Below are 22,983 nucleotides of genomic sequence, written 5' to 3'. Positions count from 1 at the left end.
TCGATATCGATCGGGTTGAAATACAGGAAGCACGATCACAGAGCTCGAGAAATATTTTCGCTCTTATTTACGCTCGGATTTACTTTCCCATCCGAGATCGAAAATCAAAGGAAACGGATGGAATGGATTTGTTTCGTCTTAACGCGACGCAACGACACGCACAAAAGCGGTCACGTCGAGTGACTCCTCGACGTCACGAGCGACGACACAATGAGAGAGAAGTCGTTGCGGCAAGGAAGGCTCTTTCCGCGACAAAGGCGACGTTCGAAAGAACGGGAGTGCCAGTCAAACGACAATCCCGCTGTGACATCGAGTGTCCTGACTGTTTGCCCCTTCTCCCTCTCTCTCTCTCTCTCTCCTCCCTCTTTCTTTTTTCTCCGTTTTTTTCTTCTTCGTCTCATTCATCGCGGATATCCCTTTTTCTCCGACGGCCGACCGAAATGTCACCCTCGTAGTTAACGAGTGACAATCGTAACCATAACTAAGAAATCGATCCCACAATGCTTCCTTTCCGCTCGCTTTATCGCGAGTGCCACTTGTCCATGTTGTTTGAAATCGGTATGTGGTTGGCGGCTCTACTGCTTTTCTATTTTTCATTTTCCTCCAGTTTCATTATAACCCCAGGAGAGGACCCTTTGTGCACTGTTTTCACGCGAGTGGAGGTTAGGTTACGATTAGCTAGGTAATAGCTTTCGAGGGTCGAATGGCAAATGCGATCTAATTCGTACGTTTAATTCCGAAAATCTCGCAAGCTCTCAACTATAATAAATTTTCCATTAACTTCAACGACAATTTCCAATAATTATTCCAAAAAGAACTGTGAAAAAACATCCCAAAATATCCCTTTAACGAAACGGAAATCGCGACAGGCGCTCATCTCTCCTCGTCGGAAGCGGGCTCGGTCCGCGGTTGCTTCTCCAAGGCAAAGTCCCCTTGGAGTGACGCGAGACGGATATAATCGAAGGCTGAGGTAATTAACTCCCTCGTGGAGGGCACGCAACGCCGCCGCATCATCGTTTTAATTACCGCTCTCTCGTCGCGTTTCATCGGGCAGAACCTCTCTCCCTCCCCCCGTCTCCCAGCACAGTTTACGTCTACGCTTTCAGCTCCTCGAGCCTCGATGCCTCGCGTTTATAATAAATCCGATGGAACCTCTCGAGCCACCTCTCCTCCCCTAAAGCAGAGAATCGAGCGTATTCGTTCCCTTCTCTTCTCCCTTCGTTTCTTACATTTCGACAAGCGTTTCGTTCGATAAGATCGTTAAGTTATCGGGGAAATGGTTTAGGAAGATTGGACGGATAAATGAGCGTTTGGTGGGTTTTCAGGTGTCGTCCATAAATAGGGTGTTGAGAAATTTGGCGGCGCAGAAGGAGCAGCGACAGCAACAGCAGCAGCAGCAGCAAGGTGTGGCCGGTGTCGGCGTCGGGGTAGGCGCTGGTAGCCCGGCCGAGAGCGTTTACGATAAATTGAGACTACTCAATGGGCAAACCACTGGATGGCCGAGACCGAATCCATGGTGGGTTTATATCCTGCAGTTAATTGAATTAGATTAAATTAGGTTGATGGGGCACAACTTGTTGAATTAATTATGAGATTTTATGAGATTAACTCTCTCTCGAAGATTAGAAAATTGTTATATGCAAGAGGGAGTCGTGGGATTAAAGTCGAGATCTTTCCATTCCTAAATTTTGTTTCACTTTAGGTATCCATCTGGAGCTGGCAGCCCATTTCCATCCCTGCAACCCAGTTTGAGCCCGAGTCATTGTACGGCCTTGCCACCGGATCCTGCGGACATTCTGCACGCGAAGAAGGGTAAGTGAAATCCAAAAGAATCGCTCATCTCGAAATTTCATTACACTCGTTTTACATCAAATTCGTAACTGATGTAATATCTTGTAATTAGACCGTACGAATGTTACCAAAAGTATATAAAAAAATCCAAACCACGACACTTATTATTAATATTAGGAAATAAGTTGTGAGATGACTCGAAAAGTAAGAAAGAATACATTTAATGAAGGAAATAGGAAGAATTATGATACATAAAAAAACATATAAAATATCCAAATTACAACACAAAACATACAATACAACAAAAACGTACACTATTAAACAGTAATATTTAAAAAGAAAAGTATATAAAATATCCAAACTTCTTATTATTAATATTAGGAAATAAGTTGTGAAATGATTTGAAAAGTAACAGTAAGAAAGAATATATTTAATGAAGGAAATAGGAAGAATTATGATACATAAAATATCCAAATTACAACATCTTTTATTAATATTAGGGAATAAGTAGGGAAATGGTTTGACCAAAACCATAAAGAAATAGGAAAAATTATGATACATAAAAAAATATATAAAATATCAAAATTACACAAAACATACAACAAAAAGATACACTATTAAACAGTGGGTAATATTTAAAAAAAAGAAAGTATATAAAATATCCAAACCACGACATTTATCATTAATATTAAGAAATAAGTAAAATGTTGTAAAATGACTTGAAAAGTAAGAAAGAATATATTTAATGAAGGAAATAGGAAGAATTATTAAAGAAGAATAATTAATAGAAATAAATTATGATACAACACAAAACATACAACAAAAAGATACACTATTAAACAGTGGGTAATATTTAAAAAAAGGAAAGTATATAAAATATCCAAACTAAAACACCCCTTATTAATATTAGAAAATAAGTTAAACTATATGTACTATAAGTTAACTACAACTAATAACTATAAGTTAAACTAATAAAAAAATAAGTGAAACTAGAAACAGTAAGAAAGAATATATTTAATAAACGAAATAAGAATAAACCGCGTTATATAGACGTGGCTCGTGCCGATGCCTTTGCTCGACTGAGTTCGCTGTGTCGAAATCAAAATAGAAACCAAACACATTCTACTCGCGTATAAATACACGAAGTATATACGAATCGCACTTAAACTCGACATTTAAAAATTAAAATAACAAATCTTCGAAGCTCGAATCTCCCAAATAAATACCTTCCTCCCTAAACCTGTACCTACGAAAACTCGCAACCCGATATTCGATAAAAAAAAAAAAGGGAAGAGAGAAATCTTCCAAATATTCAAAATTCCTCGAAAAAATTGAATTCCAATTCTACTAATTTAGAACAACACTCCTCCACCCACCGCGAGACCCCAGAGACTCAACAACGAGAACAACCCCTCCTCCCCCGTCGCAGGCGTTTGTTTTTCGCTGCTCGTGACACCCTGGCCGCCACCCTTGCGGCCGAAAAAGAAATCGCGCGTTTGATGTCGCCGCCAAAGGGAGGGCGCGCGCGTGCACGCGACGAAAGAGAGGAAATGGAGGGTGGAAGTGCGCGAGAAACGGAGAGAGAGAGAGAGAGAAGGGGGGACGCTGCGTCGGTCGAGTTACAATTTCGCGCGGGTTGGTCGGTCGCGGCTGCAACCACCACCCTCCCCCTCCCCCCCTTCGTCTGTGTCCTTCGGTTAAACGTAACAATTATTACCGGAAAAGCGGTGCACACGCATGCGGGAAACCGCGGCGGGACCCGGAATTACATTGATATTAGTATCGCCTCGCCCGACGGATTAATTAATTAAAACGCCGCTATTCCGCCTCTCCTATTCTCCGTATACGCGCATACGAATCTCTCCACCTTCGGGAGAAAGTGTTGTAGAACTTAAAGTTCGCTGAAATTTTATTTCTCGTTTTATTACTACATGTTGCTGGCATTGCCTCGCAGTTGCCACCTATTTGTTCTTTCTTAGATACGTATGGTTCAATTGTAAACGGACGGGCGTACAATCAAAATGTATTCATTGAGAAAAATTCGTATATTTATATTTATTGTTTTCACTGGCCAGTCAACAGAAGAAATAAACAAATTTTGGATTTCGGTCGCAGTGAATGTAAGTTAAACTTTTTTTAAAAATTGGAATCCAATTTCTGATACATTCGTTTCTCCCTATTGAGATTCGATTATTATTATTATTATAATAATACAAGTATCGAAGTGAAAAGAAGAAGAAACATTACTTTGTGTTGCGTTACTAATGCATTAGAGATTTAGATACGGATTTACTGCCTGTCTATGTCAAATCGGATTACCGCACGTGAGAAATTTCTTTCTTCTTCTTTTTATTTATTATACAGTTTCTAATAATCAATTTCAAAATCCAAATTTACAACGATGGGCAAAATTTAATAATCGAAGTCACTTGGATATAATTATACGGAATCGACAACTTTAATTCTTAGTTATTTTCTCAACTAAATCGCCATAAACGAAACTTAATAATCGACCTTACTTCGATATAATCGTTTAATAAATAAGATTATTAAACGTATTATTATATTATTATTATTACAGTATTATAATTACACAAGTATCAAAGCGGTGAAAAGAAGTCTCGAGGAATTCTTGCAAGGAGATGCATGATAGATAGTTTTGCTGCCTCTCATAAATCGGATCACTACATTCTCCTTCTTTTCAGCAGTGAACAACTTATTGTTATACGGGCAAAATTTAACAATCGAAGTCACTTGGATATAATCGACAACTTTAATTCTTAGTTATTTTCTCAACTAAATCGTCATAAGCGAAACTTAATAATCGACCTTACTTCGATATAATCGTTTAACAAATAAGATTGCGTGCGCGCGGATAAATCGTGCGAATTTTGGGTTTCGATCTTTTAACTTTTAAACTTTTTTAAAAAATTGGAATTCAATTTCTGGGTCGGATACATTTGTTTCTCCCTGTTGAGATTCGTATTATTATATTATTATTACAGTCTTATAATTATACAAGTGATGAAAAGAAGTCTCGCGGGGCGAGGAATTCTTGCAAGAAGATGCGTGATAGATAGTTTTGCTTCTTTTCAGCAGTGAACAGCTTATCGTTATACGCTGGGCAAAATTTAACAATCGAAGTCACTTGGATATAATCGACAACTTTAATTTTTAGTTATTTTCTCAACTAAATCGTCATAAGCGAAACTTAATAATCGACCTTACTTCGATATAATCGTTTAATAAATAAGATTATTAAACGTATTATTATATATTATTATTACAGTATTATAATTACACAAGTATCAAAGCGGTGAAAAGAAGTCTCGAGGAATTCTTGCAAGGAGATGCACGATAGATAGTTTTGCTTCTTTTCAGCAGTGAACAGCTTATCGTTATACGCCGGGCAAAATTTAACAACCGAGGTCACTTGGACGTAGTCAACAACTTTAACTTTTACTTCTTACATCATTTCTTCAACTAGTCTGCCCACCTCCGCCGCGCAACCGGTTCGTCATTAACCGGGGCTTGGATCTGTGCAGGACGCGTTATTATTTGGTATTCCTGCAGGAGAGAAGGGATACAATCAAATATGGTAACTGTTGCGAGCGCTCAACCGCACGCGGGCCCCGGGGGCCGGATTATCTCTCTCTCCACGCGTAGCTGGGGGCTTGCCGCCGTTTATACGTATCGAGAGGGTTGATTTCTCTCCCCCTATTCTCCCGCATTCCTCCTCGGATCCTCGGCTCTCCTTCCACCTACCCCCGGGCCAATCGAAGAAAACGACAACCCACCTCTCCCCCTTTTTCGTGGCGCAAAGCGAAAGCAGATTACGCCGCAATCATCGCGCCCTTCCCTCCTCTCTTTCCCTCGTCGCAATAAACCGATATACGTATTCCTTGCTCCCCCTCCTTCATTAGGATTACAGTGGCACGAGAGAGTGCATAACGAACTCTTGCTCCGATCGTTTCTTCTTCTTTATTTTCGTCGCTTATTCCTAAGATCCTGTTACGCCAAAACTACTTTTTCCAATGATATATATATATATATGTATATTCGAAGTATGAATTCGAAAGGCGGAACAATTGGAAGAGCGAATGAAACGTCTCCTGGTGGAGAGATCCGTCGGTGGTCGGTATCGGCTTGGCGTCTGCCGAGGCCGAGCCACAATGCATCCCCGAGTTGCATTGTGCCGTTGCACGAGACGCGAGGCGCGGGAGGCGAGGCGAGGCGAGACGAGACGCGCGCCACCGGCGTGCACAAGAATTCTATGAGGGAAGGGTGGTGGGCGAGAGAGGAATGGAGCTAGCGAGGAGAGAGAGGGGGAGGCAAGAGACGGCGAACAAGAGAGGGCAAGAAAGAAAGAAAGGAGACAAGGGCGCAAAGAGACTCTCCGTGCTCGATCGAAGCGAAGGGGGGCTCGGGTCGTATGCCCATTGTTTTTTCACCTCTCGGGTCCTACGGTGCTGCGAGGGAGAAAGAAAAGGAAAAGAAAGAAAGAGGATCCTGAATGCCATCCTAGAATTTCAATATACGCGTGGATGTATATATATATATATATCTTTCGATCGGAAACGTTTAATCTATTTTCGTTGGTACACCATTTTATCCTTCGTGTCAATTTTCGCTCGAATTCGTATGCGAAGAGTTTGCATAATAAATATTATATTATATCACCGTGTTTGGAATTTTTAGAGTAATTGGCTTGAAATAACATTTACTGTATTATAATCGATATAACCAAGTAGATGTAACTTTAATGCTGCAGCAGTAAACGAAAACATTAGTATTTACTAAGGCTTACTTCTTCGCGCAGAAGAAGAAAGTTGTGCGCGAACATCTGGGTCATCACCTTTCTCCCCGTTCCTCTCCTTCAAAGGGTTAATTAGCAAAAGTGAGGCAAACCGATGAACAATCGGGGAAAGGTGAAAGCAGAGCCTTAACGCGCGTAGAGCAAAAGTGGAGACGCAGAGCTTTGGCTCGCGTTACGAATAACGCTCTCTCGTCGGATCCGCGGATCCCCTGCGATTTCGTTCTCCGCTCCGTCGTCGTTGGAGCGTGCGCACACACGGTCGCGATCTCCGGCTGAGATAGCCGCGTATGCACGGAAAAGTAAAACGATATAATGGCCGCCCTGCGCCCCCTGCGCCAGGGGGCGTACCACCGCGGCATTATCGTCGACCTCCTTTATCTCCCGATCTCTCTCCCCCTTCTTTCTTCCTTTCTTCCTTTCCTCTCGATACGCATCTCTCCTCCCCCCTTTCCCTTTCTCGCCCTTCTCTTTCCCTCCAAATCCACCTCGCCTTCCGGAACCTCCTCCTCGCCTCGTCCCGAGCAGAGCACGTTGCAACGATGCGAAACCTTTCATCGTGGGGCAGGACAATGCGCGCAACCCTTTCTCTCTCCTCTTTTTCCACGGCCGTTGTGCGTCGCCGTCGTCGTTGTCGTTGTCGTCTCGCGCCACTATCCTCGCGGTGTATTAATGGTTCCCCGATACGATATGGCTTTTGTAACGTACGATCCTAACGTTTCTCTTCTTTCTCGCTTCTCTCTCCTTCTTTTCTTTCTCTCTTTCTTTCGGGTTTTAAACAGAGAAGTTCTTTTTTCGCGTCGCTTTTCCTGTTTTTTTTAATTTTTGTGGTTGTTATTATTACTCGTTCGAGGTTCGGAAGGGAGAAAGGTTTCGAATCGCTCTTTGCGATCTGGGCGTCGTCGTTCTCGAGGTGAGGAATTTGGAGGAGGAGGGGGGAAAAGAGGGATGGAGGGAAATAACGAGAGATCTTAAGCACGATCAATTTTCAGCGACGTGTATATATTTTTTTCTTTTTCTAATTTTCTCTTATTTTCGCGCTCGAGCACGGCCCCTCGAACATTATTCGAGGAAAACGCGGTTATATCGTATACGCGCATTATGGTTCCATCCGATTCCTCATTTTCTCCTCGACAATCGGCGAACGTCGGTTAAGAACCACTCGGCGGTGCCCTCTCGGCATGATCCACTCGAAACGTCGCTCGTTGGATCATTATTCGAAGCAACAGCGGATCGGTTGTCGAAAGTCGTCGCGTTTTCCGTTTCGAAACTTGAAATTCGATTGGACCACAAGATTTTCCCATCGCGGTCTTCGCGTTTGCGAGACGTCTCTTTCTGGCTCGCTCAAAATTTTCTGAACGATTTTAATTAAATTATTGTAATCGTTAAAAATTGTGGAAATTAGCAAGAAATTACTTTACCAAAATTATTCTAGAAATTGCCAAGCTGGTCGAGAAGAAAGTTGTCGAAAGGATGATCAGATTTTATTAAAAATTTCCCTTCCCCTTCTTCTTTTCACAAATACGAGGAATCCAATTAAACTTTGTGTCATACTTTTTCATAGATAATATATATTTTTTTTTTTTTACAACCACAACGAGTTTAATTTAACTTCGTATCACTTTCTTTACACGTATATATGAATATTATCTCGATTCTAGCGAAAATTTCCAAAAATTTCCTTTTTCTTTTCTCTTTTTACAAATAGAAAGATAAATAATTTATCCTCTCTATCGATCGAAAATTTTACAAATATAAGGAGTCCAATTTATCACTTTCTTTACACGTATATATAAATATTACCTCGACTCTATCGAAAATTTCCAAAAATTTCCTCTCCTTTTTACAAATACAAAGATAAATAATTTACCACGATCTATGCACTATCAATTTACTCTCTATCGATCAAAAATTTTACAAATACAAAGAGTCCAATTTAACCTCGTATCACTTTTTTTATATGTATATATAAATATATGAATATTACCTCGATTCTATCGATTGAAAATTTCCAAAAATTTCCCTTTCCCTCTCCTTTTTCACAAATACAAAGATAAATAATTTATCCACTCTATCGATCGAAAATTTTCCAAATACAAGGAGTCCAATTTAACCTCGTATCACTTTTTTTATATGTATATATAAATATATGAATATTACCTCGACTCTATCGATTGAAAATTTCCAAAAATTTCCCTTTCTTTTTACAAATATAAAAATAAATAATTTATCCACTATCAATCTACTCCCTATCGATCAAAAATTTTACAAATACAAGGAGTCCAATTTAATCTTTTATTACTTTCTTTACACGTATATATAAATATTACCTCGACTCTATCGAAAATTTCCAAAAATTTCCCTTTCCCTCTCCTTTTTTACAAATACAAAGATAAATAATTTACCACGATCTATCCACTATCCACTCTATCGATCGAAAATTTTCCAAATACAAGGAGTCCAATTTATCACTTTCTTTACACGTATATATAAATGTTACCTCGACTCTATCGAAAATTTCCAAAAATTTCCCTTTCCCTCTCCTTTTTTACAAATAGAAAGGTAAATAATTTACCACGATCTATGCACTATCAATCTACTTTCTATCGATCAAAAATTTTACAAATACAAGGAGATCAACTTAATCTTTTATTACTTTCTTTACACGTATATATAAATATTACCTCGACTCTATCGAAAATTTCCAAAAATTTCCCTTTCCATCTCCTTTTTTACAAATACAAAGATAAATAATTTACCACGATCTATGCACTATCGATCGAAAATTTCCAAAAATTTCCCTTTCTTTTTACAAATACAAAGATAAATAATTTACCACGATCTATGCACTATCAATCTACTCCCTATCGATCAAAAATTGTACAAACACAAAGAATCCAATTTAACCTCGTATCACTTTCTTCACACGTATATATAAATATTACCTCGACTCGATCGATCGAAAATTTCCAAAAATTCGGAAGCGAATCGCGAGAAGAAGGAGCGGAAGGACAAACGTATCCCCACGAGAGCAGGAAAACTTGGATCCGTTTCCAAGAGGCGCGCCTCTTCTCTCCCCTCCCCCTTCCCCCCTCGTTCGCGGTGTCGCTCGCTGTTGCCGCACGGCGTTGGGGAGCAGCGCGCAAGAGGGGCACTCGAGGAGAGTTGGCTGCCGCGATCGCGGCGTTTTTTTTTATCTATCCGCTCGGCGGCGCAGATATCGATCGGCGGCCGATCGGCGGAACGAAAGAACGGAAGACAAAGGAGGCGGATAAGAAGACACGGGGGCGGTGGTGGATGGGTGGTGCGCGCACGTCGTGGTCGAGGTGGATGGTAACCGGAGCCGCGGCGGGAGGTCACTCTCCCGAGATTGACGAACACGATAAATCGAGCGGCGGTGACACCGGTTTGAGTGACTCGACGCGACAACCCACTGACCTGCGAATCCAATGCATAGAGTTTCTCTCCTCCCGAGGAGGGTGGAGAAGGGAACAGGAGGGAACACCTTGTAAATACCTCCTCCTATCTCCCTCGCATTCCCTTTTCCAAAATTCCCTCCGTTTCGTCAATTATATCCGTGAGATCGTAGGAGGATTCGAAAGGAGTTTTTTAAAAGAATATTTATAAAATCGATTAGCTTTATAATTCCAAGTAGCATTATCATTAAAAAAAAAATTAAAAATCCTATTCTTTTCCAAACAAGTACAACTTCCTCTCTCCCAGATGCCGATCGAAATATCGAGGAAAATGAAAGCGAATTTTCGATTCCTTTAAACCGGTCGGAAGAAGGGAGAGGGGGAAGAACAAGAGCGGGCAAACGCGCGAATATCATCGAGTGACTCGCATGGCGGATCGTGCAAAACGCATCGTCGAGCTTTTGCGGTGAGCCATGCGCGTGGAAGCTCTGCGGTCTTCCGCAGAGAGAAAAGTTAGCCCATATACCTGCGCGTGTACGTGCACGCACACCGTTCGTGCGAGAGAAATAAACGAACGCCCCTGTCTTTCTCCGCGCTTCGCTTTTCCAATCCTCCCCCCTCCCCCCTCTCGTGCGTGCACGCGCGAATCATTCCAGCCGCGGTTCCACGCCGCGCTATTACGAATTCCCGACCGCTATCCGCAGAAATCGATGGCGATGGTAGGGAAAAATTCTTCTCGTTCGAATCTCGCGTTGGAAAATTCGCGGAGGGGGGCGGAATTCGGAGATGAAATTCCGCGGCCGGTGCAAATACGTGATCCGATGGATGCATCGGGGGATGGGATTCGTGGCTCGGGTTTCGTGTAGGGGGCGCATCTTGCGTTGCGTACAAGTGAAGAGGATAAGAAGAGGTAGCGGGGACTCGACTTACGATTCTTCTGTTTTTATTTTCTTATTAGATATAAAAATGGATTATTTTATTAAATTTGTATATCTAATCGTGTGAATTGTAGGAAAAATTATTGTGAGTAGAAAAATAAGTATTAATTGATTTGTAATTTATTGATGATAAAGAATTTTATCGAGTTAAACGCGTGAATACTTCACTCAAAAATTATAAGTTTATTTGAATATGAGAAATATAATCTTGTTGATATTGTTAACGGACTAAATTTAATGTAATAATAATTTATAGTATATAATAAAAGATTTATATCTTTTATAATATTAGTAATTAATCGTGTGAATGATAATTGTAGGAAAAATTATTGTGAGTAGAAAAATAAGTATTAATTGATTTGTAATTTATTGATGATAAAGAATTTTATCGAGTTAAACGCGTGAATACTTCACTCAAAAATTATAAGTTTATTTGAATATGAGAAATATAATCTTGTTGATATTGTTAACGGACTAAATTTAATGTAATAATAATTTATAGTATATAATAAAAGATTTATATCTTTTATAATATTAGTAATTAATCGTGTGAATGATAATTGTAGGAAAAATTATTGTGAGTAGAAAAATAAGTATTAATTGATTTGTAATTTATTGATGATAAAGAATTTTATCGAGTTAAACGCGTGAATACTTCACTCAAAAATTATAAGTTTATTTGAATATGAGAAATATAATCTTGTTGATATTGTTAACGGACTAAATTTAATGTAATAATAATTTATAGTATATAATAAAAGATTTATATCTTTTGTAATATTAGTAATTGATCAAAATGCAATATCAATATTTGGACGATAATGTATTGATAAGGTAAAACCTGATACAATTTGAATTATTAAGAAAATTCCTAAAATTGAACCAAAATTTCATATATAATTGTTTAATTGTTGAATCATTGCGAATTTCTAACGTGTGGATTATAATTAACTTGGAGTTTATTTTGCACGGGGAAGAAGGAGGGGAAGCGAAAGACTCGTCGATAATTTGTAACGAAATCTCGTTCAGGCCACGCGCTGATCGTTGCAAGAATGAATTATCTCGCGTCATTTATTTCCATTACTGTTCTCGTCCGATGGAAATATCGATAATAGTTTCTTACGCCGGTGCAATTACAAAAAAGGGATCGAAACTTGATATTCAACTTCTTCTAAGGATTTCACTTGTGAATGCTTTAATAGTTTACAAAATTAAAAGAAATATAAAGAAGATAGAAGATTTTAGAGAATTTAGAGAATTATTAGCATTATCTGATCTCGTCAAAACATGATAATTCTATAAATAAAAAATGTGCGTGCAAATTATCAAACGCACGAAGGAATTTAAAATTTAACTTTTCGTTCAAATTGTCCGGATCAACTTTTTTATACAATGTTTTAAAATTTTTCGAGATAATTTTTTAATGAATTATCTTTTTATTATTTTTACGATAAATAATTTAATACACCCCACCTAAATATCTTTCCAAATACTAAGATTCTTTGGTAATCTTTAGATTCTAACTAGTCAAATAAGCGTCACCCGAATATGAGCTAATCCGTTTGAACAAGTTTGAAATTGTTTAAAATTTCTCGAAATCCGTATCGATCGATCCTCACCTCCGATTGGCAAACAGTTTCCAATATCGGCGAAAACGATTTCCCCCGCGATCGATCGATCTTTCCGGCGAGGAGACGAGACAATAAAGATCCATCCGTCTTCGTCCCGCCTCTTTCTAACTCTTTTCGCGAACGGTCCGTTGCTCGAAGAGGGTGACAAAGTGTCTCTCGGCCGCGAACGGGATAAGATCTCTCTCTTTCCTCGAGCAAGGAGGAGGAGGAGGTCGATCCGCCTCGTAATCGATACACGCTAAAAAGTTATCCCCAGTTCCTCCACCAGAACGTATTTAACATGATCTTTATTCCATATCGTCGGGTGCTCCAGTGGGATCACGAAAGGTTAACGAAGATCTTGTTTAGTTAGTTTGATCTCGTTTCATCGAAATTTCGTTTGGAAATTGGAGAATTTAAACGAGAAATGATTATAGAAGTATAAATATTCTTAGCGAGGTTATTTAAATTAAATGATATAAATTAATATAGAATTGTATAATTAATCGAATAAATGTTATTTAAATATCTCGAAAGTAAAATTAATAAATAAATGAGTAAATCGTTGTTTATAATTTATCGCTCGATTCGATAAATCGTTAAAAATAAGAAGAAAAGAAAAACTCGCGTGATTTGTTCCACATGCAGAAAGGAAGCAAACGAGAAGTATCGAAGCAAACGTGTCGCCGCTAAAGCTTCTTAGAGCGATCCTTTAGGCGACGTTCACACGGGTGGTGAAGGTGCAGCGTGGCAAACGCAAGCCGGTGTCTCGTAGGGGATGAATATAACGTGACTCGCGTATGAATAATGTCAAGTACGTGTTACGTGTGTATAAAGAGAGGGAGAATCCGGTGTGTAAAAGGCACTCCGTGCCGCGACTTCCGTGTTTCGAGCGAGTGGGCGGAGTCAGAGGAGGCGCAGCTTTGGAGGGAGTCGTCAACAACCCCTTTGCAACTTTTCTTCTTCTTCTTCTTTCTCCTTTCTTTCTTCGAGGAGAGAAAGAAGGAGCGATTTTCTTCCCTCGACTTTTAGGTGCGAGAATTTGGACAGATTTCTTTGTTGAACAATCTTCAAAGGATAAGAGGTTCGAAGAAAATTAAACGTAAGATTAAAATTGAGTAAAATTGTCGGAAGTTAGATTGGATATTATTCGAGTATTATTGGAGAGAAAAGGAAATAGAGGAAAAGGGAGAGATTGTTATAGGGAGGATGAGTGGAGGATGGAAAAAGGAGGGCTGATATTCGACGTGGCATCGAAGCTATCAATTACACAAGTCAATATGCCGCGTGCAGAGTGGATCAATCACCGGCCGATTGCGTAATGTTGCACAATCGGACGAGCATGCTCATCGTGCTAGAGACGATTGAATTATGATCCCGATGCGGGCAGAATTTCATATGACTTCGCTCGACGCTCGACCTAATATCCCCGATTCGCTTTTACTAATGCAAATGCGACGGCTAACTGTTTTATTCATTCGCCCCCTCTTTATTTTCTTTCGCCCGATATACTTACTCGAATGAAGGTGGAAAAACTTTTCGTTACGAAATCGAAGGGATCGAAAGGGATCGGAGTGACAAAGTGAATTAACTCCTAACCATTTATACGGCCGAGTCCGATTACAAAATTAGCGCAAAATAAATTTTCTTATAAATTTGTAGAAAATAAAAATTTTCAACGATGCTCAAAGAAACTATCGTCTGCGTCCAATATCTTCCACGTCTCGTAACGTGTACAAATTTATGGCAAGTAAAAATTCAAGTATCAATTTTAAGTATTTCGATTATTTTAATTATTTTTTTCTAATTTTTCTTTTCAACGATGCTCAAAGAACATCCAATATCTTCGACGTCTTGTAACGTGTACAAATTTATGGCAAGTAAAAATTCAAGTATCAATTTTAAGTATTTCGATTATTTTAATTATTTTTTTCTAATTTTTCCACAATGCTCAAAGAACATCCAATATCTTCGACGTCTTATAACGTGTACAAATTTATGGCAAATAAAAATTTCAATTTCAAGTATCGATTATTTTAATTATTTTTTTCTAATTTTTCCACAATGCTCAAAGAACATCCAATATCTTCGACATCTTGTAACGTGTATAAATTTATGGCAAGTAAAAACTTCAATTTCAAGTATCGATTATTTTAATTATTTTTCTTTAATTCTTTTTGGACGAGCAAAAGAAACGTGTAATCTATAAAATATAAACTTTATAATATAACTCCTTCGTTGTATGAATATCAAAAAAAGAAAACCGCGATTAAAACATTATAATAAATTCGAGAACAAAAAAATTTCACTTTACAAACATAATATATAATAAAATATAATATGTGTAAATTATATAAATTATATAATATTAAATAATAAAATATATAATGTGTAAATTTATGGCAAGTAAAAATTTCAATTTCAAGTTCGATCGATTTATATTTTAATTATTTTTTTCTAATTTTTCTTTTAAAGAAACGTGTAATCTATAAAATATAAACTTTATAACATCGTACGTATATCAAAAAAAGAAAACCGCGATTAAAACATTATAACAACAATCGACTCTCTCTCACTCGCGATGCAATAATCCCTTCATATTATTTATTTACATCATCGCATAAAGATTGAAAACCCAGAAAACGGTAACAGAAATTTCAAAGGTAATCCAAAATCTTCACCTACGATCTTAACCTAACCTAATATATATAATAGTACACCAAAAATACCATGAAAATCAAAAAAAAAAATTAATCCGTATCGATCCGCGTGCCTGCTCGCATTTATTTCCCGATCGTTAACAAAAAAAGAAAGAAAGAAGGAGCAAAAATTCGAGATACCATAGGAACCAGAGGAGGAGGATCGTTCCTCCCTCCCTCTCTCTCTTCCATATTAATTCGGCGATATTAATCAAGCAGCGAGTTCTCGCGTACAAAGGCTTACCAATGTAAGCGCAGTAGGAACCTTATTGTTTTCGTACCCTCCGGTTTAATATCGACGTGCCCTGTGACGCAATGCGTGTATACACTGGTTGCACATCACGCTGCACACACGTAGACCGCTCTCGAGCGCGCAAATATTCTGAAAACTTCTCGTTCTCGAGCAGAAACTTGACTATATATATATATATAATACCTATATATAGATATATGTGTGCAGTGCGCGGAGGAACGGAAGGATCACAAAGGGTTTCTCGTTGCGAGGCAGAGCGGTGAAAGCAGGTGCCGGAGTTTCGAAAAGAGAGTCGAAAAGAGTTCGACGTGGCTGACGGCGGGGGATCTGCAATCACCACCGTCCTTCCTGAAACCCGGCCAGAGTCGTCTGGCTTTTGCCGTCGTGTATACGTGGGAGCTAGCATCAACTACTTCCACCGCCTCTTTCTCTTCCACGCTCATTGTTTTTCTTCGCGCGACTCCTCCAGGACGAGAGATTGCAGGGCTCTCGATCTCGAGGGGGTCGAGGATCGATTCGATCGGGTTTTCTTGGGATCGTTAACGAGGAAGTAGAATAATGGAGTAGAATAATGTTAAGAAGATGTACATCGTTGACCAGGAGATCGAAGAAGGAAATCAATCAACGTTAATTAATTTCTTTGCACGAGATTATTCGATCGATGTTTCCTCGAATGTTATTTGACCTTTTTCGCGTAGAAAAGAATTTTTCGCGATAGTCTTCGCTATGATTTACGAATTCAAGAAAAGAGAATTTAACGCCTTCTGTGTCGATAATAATATATTCGGTTAAGTGAGAATTTTTTTAAAAATTCCAGGGGAGAGAAGAAGATAATATAAATACAAAGTCCGCATCGAAGTGTGGAGATTAAAAAATTGGACGAAATTTCCCACTGCAAGCGGAGGAACACGGTGTTTGGTCGCTGTTCCCACAGGCACCGCGGGGGCCTCCCGCTATTTTCTTGATCTCGACGCTCGCGGAGGCGAGACAAACGACGAAAAAACACGGGGAGGGCCCAGGATGCCCGCGGTGCTCGTCCAAGGCGGTTTACCCCTTCTCACCCCTATGTACATATATATATATACACAAACCCCTATTGGAACGATTCGAGAATCGCCTCTCTTTTTCTTTAATTTATTTTTCTTCTTTTTTTACTCGCGCGTATTTTTTAGTCTCTTCCTCGTTGCCGTTCTCAGGATTCCCTCTTACGAACGCCTGGGAACCTGGAAATTCTTTTTTTTCTTTCCTTTTTTGAATTTCTCTCGAGAGTGCTTGACATTAGATCGTGCGTTACTCGATGTAAATTTTTCGTCGGTTTTCGTTTCGATCATTCGCCACGTTGATTAAGGCTTGAAGATATTAGAGAGGAAGAGAGAGAAAGATGATCCGTTTTTATACTCTCGTTACAAGTTATTGTTAGAAACGTTGGTGGAATGGAAGAAGGAGAAAAAGATAATTTGATATTCGCAATTTGTTCCCTTTTCTTTTTCTTTATCGCTTGTGGAGAAGAGAAGAAAAGTGCGACGTAAAGTTTCTTTATCGTTGATACAATCATCCACAGGATGTTCGCGTATTGAATTCCCTGCTCGTCTGCAATGCAAACTCGCATTTATCTCGAATCTCGTGTCTTTATCTCGTGGTTAATTGAGAAAGCCGCAGCTGCAACACCGCCATCTTTCCCATTGTTTCGTAGGGTGAGCTAGTTGTGCATATATATATGTGCGTTTAAACGTGAAACGATCAATCCTGTGAAAATTTAATTTGTTTTAAACGAGCGTAGCGTTACGAACTCTTTCGTATAAATATTTTATCCTCCCATCTCTGTTCGAGGCGAAATAATAAGTGCCGGACTAAACTATTATTCAAAGGAAATCTCAAAATCCTTCCTTAATAAATAATTAAATAACCCAAAACTCGACGATATTATTACCCTCGGTTAATTAACTTATCTTAACTCGCCCATCCAGCCATCGTCGGGTCAACGGAGCGAGGCACGATCGTTCCAAATGTAAACACGATTCTCCCGTACAACTTAATTCTCAACGCAGGAAATAATAAGCATTTCATCAGGAAGCAGACTGGTCACTTCCTCTCTCTCTCTCTCTCTCTTCTTCTTCGTTAAAAATAACACCTCTCTCTTCCGCCATTAGACGAATATAGAGAGAGAGAGAAGGCTAGGGATCGTCTTTGTCGCGGCGAAGTGGGAGAAGTGGAAGGGAGTGAAAAGTGGCGGAGGTTACTTCCGGAAAAATTAATATCTCGTGGGAAGGGGACGGTGCACCGGCTGTTGGCTCAAGTGCAGACGTCTCTCCCTTGTGACGAGAATCGCGAGAGGGGAGAGGAGGGGGAAGAGTCGGGTAACTTTGTTTTCCGAAAGCGGCCCTCCCTTCCCCCTCCCCCCTTTCTCCATTCCGCCTCGCCTATTTCCCTTTTGTTACACACGGTGGATAACCAGCGTGGAAACGGATATCTTTCGAGAGGAGAATTTAGCAGGGAGAGGGAGGGAAGCTGGGAGGATGCGAAACGACCACAATTCCGCTTATCGATTCTCCCCTTTAAGAGATTCGAGGCAGGAAGTTTAATTGGTCTTGACCGGTCCGAGTAATTGGCAATTGATCCGAAAATTCGGTTTCTTCGTGACTGGCCCTCCTCGATTCGTGGCCACGAATCTTGGGAGAAGCCAACGGAACGGAGAGCCGGGCATTTAAATGGAAAGTTTCGGCTTGGCCCACCGATTGTTCCGTTTCGTAGAATTGTTTCGAGCTCGAGACGGTTTTATTTGTGAATTAGGTATCTTTCTCTATTTTTCTGATAAGTACAACGATAAACTCGTCTCTCCCAAGAATAAAATCAAACTGTATCGACAATTCTTGATCGATATTACATTTATCAAGAAATAAGCCTCTCGTAAAATTAAACTTACGCCAATTCATATAATATTGACTCTTAACGATTCTCAAACCGATATCGCGACAATTATTGTTAAACGAATTCAAATCTGTTCCTCCCTCTGCCTCCCTTTCTCCAATCATTCAATAAAACGTGTATAATCACAATGTACGAACGGTAAATTACCGATTTCGTATGAAAATTGCCTAATTCGTATCACGAGATGAAATTGAATTACATTCGCAATTATTGCAAACGCAACGAGTCGAGTCGAGTCATTCTTAAACGAACGAAATTCTCTCTGTCTTTCTCTCTCCTTTTCTTCTGTCCTCTTCCCAACTTGATCGCTCGGCGGAGGAAGAAGCGGGGACGGAGCGGGGGGCAGGGGAGGGGAGGAAGAAAACTGGCCGCGGCGCGGCGGTAGCTGCGGTGCACAAGGATGAAAAGCGCGAGGAGGAACGAGGAGAGAAAGGGAGAACAACATTCGGGCGGGTTTCGAGCCGTTGGCCGTAGAATTTCGAGGAGGATCCTCCTGACGAGGGATTGGTTGTGTGTCGGAGTGAACTTATGAAACGGCCAACCCCGCCAGACTCGGCGAGATATTAAATTTCTAGAATTTTGCGGTTAGGCGCGTCGACATGCCAACCAACACACATCCGCGTTTCTGCGCTCTCTCTCTCTCGCTCGCTCGCTCGCTCGCGTCCACGTGCCGTGGCTAAGAAAATTCTTTCGCAGGATTTCTCCCATTACGTTCTCTCGATACCACCGCCTTCTCCCTAGTCTTCTCTCTATTCTCGTTTACTTATACGTGTGTACGTGCGGAACGTAACTCGAATAAAGGCGGTTCGTTTGATTCGAGACTTTCATGGTTGGTGGTGTATATGGCTGGTTCGAGTATGCGGGTATATACGGTGTAACTTTTCGTAATCGATTTCTCTCTCTCTCTCTCTTTTTCTCTGGTTTTGTTTGTTGTTTGAGGGAAAAAGAGGAATTAATAACTGTGGTTATCGTTATTCCTCGATATTTATAACTCGCCGACCGATCCAAGGGATTGAGAAATGTGCTTTCCACTGTAAATTGGTATTAACGATTATAAAATTTCCGCTTTGAATTCATCGTTAAATAAAGGATCTTTGTTGGAGATTCGAAAGAGAATCTCATTTTACGTAGGAAGAGTAATCTCCTTTTCGAAGGCGATTTTCTAAAATAAAACTAAAAGGATAACCGTTTACGATAATCTTTATTATTACTTAACACTCATAAAATACAACTCATCTCTTTCTACCTACGCTCACGATCAATCCTTACGATTAATTTAAGATCAAGAAGCTTTCGTTGATCCTCGTCAAGATATATACATACAGATAACGAATAACGCGAATAATTGCCTCATTCCTACTGCAACGTGAGCAAATATCTGGATTCACCTGCGGCCGCCTGGTAGCCGGACAACGGAAGCACCGCGGACGGATTGTCGTACTGGTACTGGACTTGGGCGGCGACGGGCTCGATCTCGAGTTTTTGCGGTTTCGATTGGGGCGCTACGGGGCTCACGGCCAGTTGGAGACCGGCTGGGAAAATTTGCAGTTTTTGGAGGGGCGCGTAGGCGTAGATCGGGCCGCGGAGCGGTTCCACGTTCTCGGCCCGGATCTTGGCGAAGTACTTCATCGCCTCGACGTTCTGACGGCTCACGTAGCGGACGCGCTGCAGACGGCCGTCCGGCAGTGCCAAGTAATATTCGCCCGATTGTTGGGGCTGTTGCTCGTCCACCTCCTCGTCCTCGAGCTCGTTCACCGAGTTGACGGGCTCGGACTGGAAACAAAGAACGAAGAAAGTTGGGAGTGAAAAGTTGGAAAAAATGAGAAGAGGGAAGAGGTTTTTCTTTTTTTTTTTTTTCAAAAAAATTTGTTCTTAATGGAAAGGGATAGAGTAAAGGAAGTTGGGGAGAGATTGAAATTATCGGTAATTCGAGCATGATTGATTCTTTCTTTCACGAGGATTTTTCTTTCGTAAGAGATAGTGCGAAGAGAAATATATTCGAAAATATATTTATCGGAGTTATCGATAATTTCAGTGGAATTTTAAAGGAACAGATTAATTCTTTTTCTCCGTGAAGATTCTTCTTAGATTTGTTAAAATTATTGATAATTTGAGGATGAAGAATGGAACTTTAAGGGAAGAGATTTCTTTTAATGGAAATAAATAAGAGATGGAGAATTTACTATTAAAAACGAAAAAGAAGAGAAATTATCATCGCGAATGATGAAAATAATCGAAATCTTTGAAAAAAACTTCCAAAATAAAATAAACATATATATATATATATATCTAGGATGATCCGAAGGATTGAAATCACCGCATCACGGATTGTGTCACGCCGCGTTCGAATTTGGTAGGAGCGCGCGCGTGCCTGCACACCGATCGAAAGTAAACGGCGAGCCGAATACTAATGTCGTTAAGACGGGCGAAAAAAGGAGAGCGAGAGAGAGAGATAGGAAAAACGATTCTCCGGGGCGAGAGATTTAAAATTCCGTGGAAACCTCGCTCCTCTCTCTATCTATCTCTCCATCCTCCTCATAACAAATAACACGATAACAAGTGGGATAACACGGCGTTTCAACAACCGATCCACGAAATTCCGACTTGTTCCATTTCTCGAATCTTTCGTCTCTTTAACTTCTCTTCCTCTCAACATTCTTTCTCAACTCTCTCACCTCGGACTCGACACTTGCGACAGTAGTAGCATCCTCCGCCTCCGTGCTGCTGGGCGCTTCGGTAGTGGTAGCTTCCTGCGGTGGCCCATACTGTTGCTGGGGAACCGCTGGTGCGCCATATTGTTGTTGAGGTGCGCTGGGCGCGCCGTACTGTTGTTGAGGCGCACTGGGCGCGCCATATTGCTGTTGAGGTGCGTTGGGCGCGCCGTACTGTTGTTGAGGCGCGTTAGGTGCTCCGTATTGCCTTTGAGGTAGATTGAAAGCCGGTCCACTCGGTCTCCATCCGGAAGGCGCGTAGGGGGCGTTGGAAACCGTGGTGGTGGGCTCCTCCTGTTGTCTAGCGAAGAAGAATTGTCTTTGGGGACGGTATCTTGGTGGCTCTGCGGCGACCGCAGCGATCAAGAGAGCGAAAGCGACGAATCCCTGTTTTATTAAATTTTATTAAATTTTTTAATTGGAAATTAAATGTAATAGTTTTATACTATATATATATATATCTACATAAAAATTATTTATTATTTAAATAAATATTTTTGAATTAATAAATAAATAAACGAATGTAAAAATAATCAAATTACATCTACAAAATGTCAGTATCAAATTGCTACTTCAAAATTTATATTATGTATATTTGAAAAATGAACTTTTGATATTCGATAAACTGACAAAGAAAGAAAAATAACTCCAATTAATACACGAAGACCATGAAATCCCGTAGCTATATAAAATTCTATCGTTGAAACAAAAATATGAATTTAAATATTCAATTAGTTGAATAATTATGAAATAAGTTCCTAATATAATTGTTAAAAATAATATATTTTGGAAATGAATAAATTATATATACTTTATTCGATGAAAGTGTAATTAAAAGTATATGTAAAAATATTCAAATTTATAATTTGCAAGTACATCTAACGTTTATTGGAATTTAATTATTTCGATTCGAAAAGTGATGAATAATCGTTTTGGGAACTATATGGAGAATTTAATTTTTGATTTTCGCAAGCTCTACCTTCATTGTTGTACCGATAAGTTACACGGCTGAGTTGTCGAGTCGACTGATTTCCGAAGTCGACCAGCTTGGATTATATACACCGGGTTTCGTATGCGGTCTGCATGTTTAAGAAGATCCAAGTCGGCGGCGGCCGTCAAGCGACATTGACCTCCTAAAACACTGATGAATCCTCGATCGTGATTGTTGGCTCACCATCCGGTCGCGTTTTACCTTCGCCTTTTTTTCTTTTCTTTTCTTTCGCCGCTGTCTCGAGACACGTACCAGACGAACCAATCTTCTTAGCCTTTTCTAATAATTTTCACTCGACGCTAGCCTTCCTTACCCTGAATAATCCAAGAATAATTCAGCAACAAAATCATTGCAAAATCAAATTTTTCGTGATTTAGAACGGAGTAACAACAAATTTCCTCCTTCTTCGAATATTATTTACAATGTACATAATATTTCGAGTAACTTGTACAAACGAGCATCATAAAATGCAATACCGTCTTATCTTCTCGTTAAAATCCAACGAATAAATTAAATAAATTCGCATTACTAAACACAAAGAATGGAATAGAATTATTTAATCCACGAAGCGAAGGAAATATCGAAACGCCAATGGTACGAATTTCCCTAATTCTCATTCCACGTGTAAATCCCACGTGAATCGTTTCGTCCATGGCCGATTCCGTTCCGTTCATCATCGTCACGAGATCATCGAACGAATCCTTGCGATTACGCATCGATTACGTCTACGATCGTCTGTTCAAAATCGTTGTCGAGGCACACACGCTCGCGCCATTTTAATCGATCCGTTGCACGCGGCGTGACTATGATGATTTTTCGCGCGCTTAATAAAT

At 39.9% G+C, this 22,983-nt stretch overlaps 2 protein-coding genes across 5 annotated transcripts in view; one reads left to right on the top strand and one right to left on the bottom strand.

Moving 5' to 3' along the window:
• Nucleotides 1–22,983, top strand: part of LOC107992760 (paired box protein Pax-6) — an 81,664-nt gene that overhangs the window by 38,072 nt on the left and 20,609 nt on the right. For all 4 annotated transcript variants that reach the window (XM_017048815.3, XM_017048816.3, XM_028664327.2 and 1 more), the window contains exons 5-6: nt 1,326–1,516; nt 1,703–1,812. In XM_017048815.3, coding sequence (XP_016904304.2) covers nt 1,326–1,516; nt 1,703–1,812 — 301 coding nt within the window. The remainder of the gene's footprint in view (nt 1–1,325; nt 1,517–1,702; nt 1,813–22,983) is intronic.
• Nucleotides 19,631–22,736, bottom strand: LOC107992762 (uncharacterized). The gene is made up of 3 exons (XM_017048819.3): nt 22,139–22,736; nt 21,124–21,546; nt 19,631–20,221 (listed from the first exon to the last, which is right to left on the bottom strand). Exons 1-3 carry the CDS (start codon nt 22,142–22,144, stop codon nt 19,805–19,807), a joined length of 846 nt encoding a protein of 281 aa, XP_016904308.2. The 5' UTR covers nt 22,145–22,736; the 3' UTR covers nt 19,631–19,804.

The sequence above is a fragment of the Apis cerana genome, linkage group LG1 (assembly GCF_029169275.1).
Source record: "Apis cerana isolate GH-2021 linkage group LG1, AcerK_1.0, whole genome shotgun sequence".
In the NCBI taxonomy this organism is placed as follows: domain Eukaryota; kingdom Metazoa; phylum Arthropoda; class Insecta; order Hymenoptera; family Apidae; genus Apis; species Apis cerana.
Note: the sequence above shows the minus strand (reverse complement) of the source record. Positions and strands in the feature narration are given on the sequence as shown.

Coding starts and splice junctions, on each gene's coding strand:
- LOC107992762 (XM_017048819.3), bottom strand. Junction 20,222..21,123: donor TCGCAAGTGTCGAGTCCGAG/GTGAGAGAGTTG, acceptor CTTTGTTTCCAG/TCCGAGCCCGTCAACTCGGT.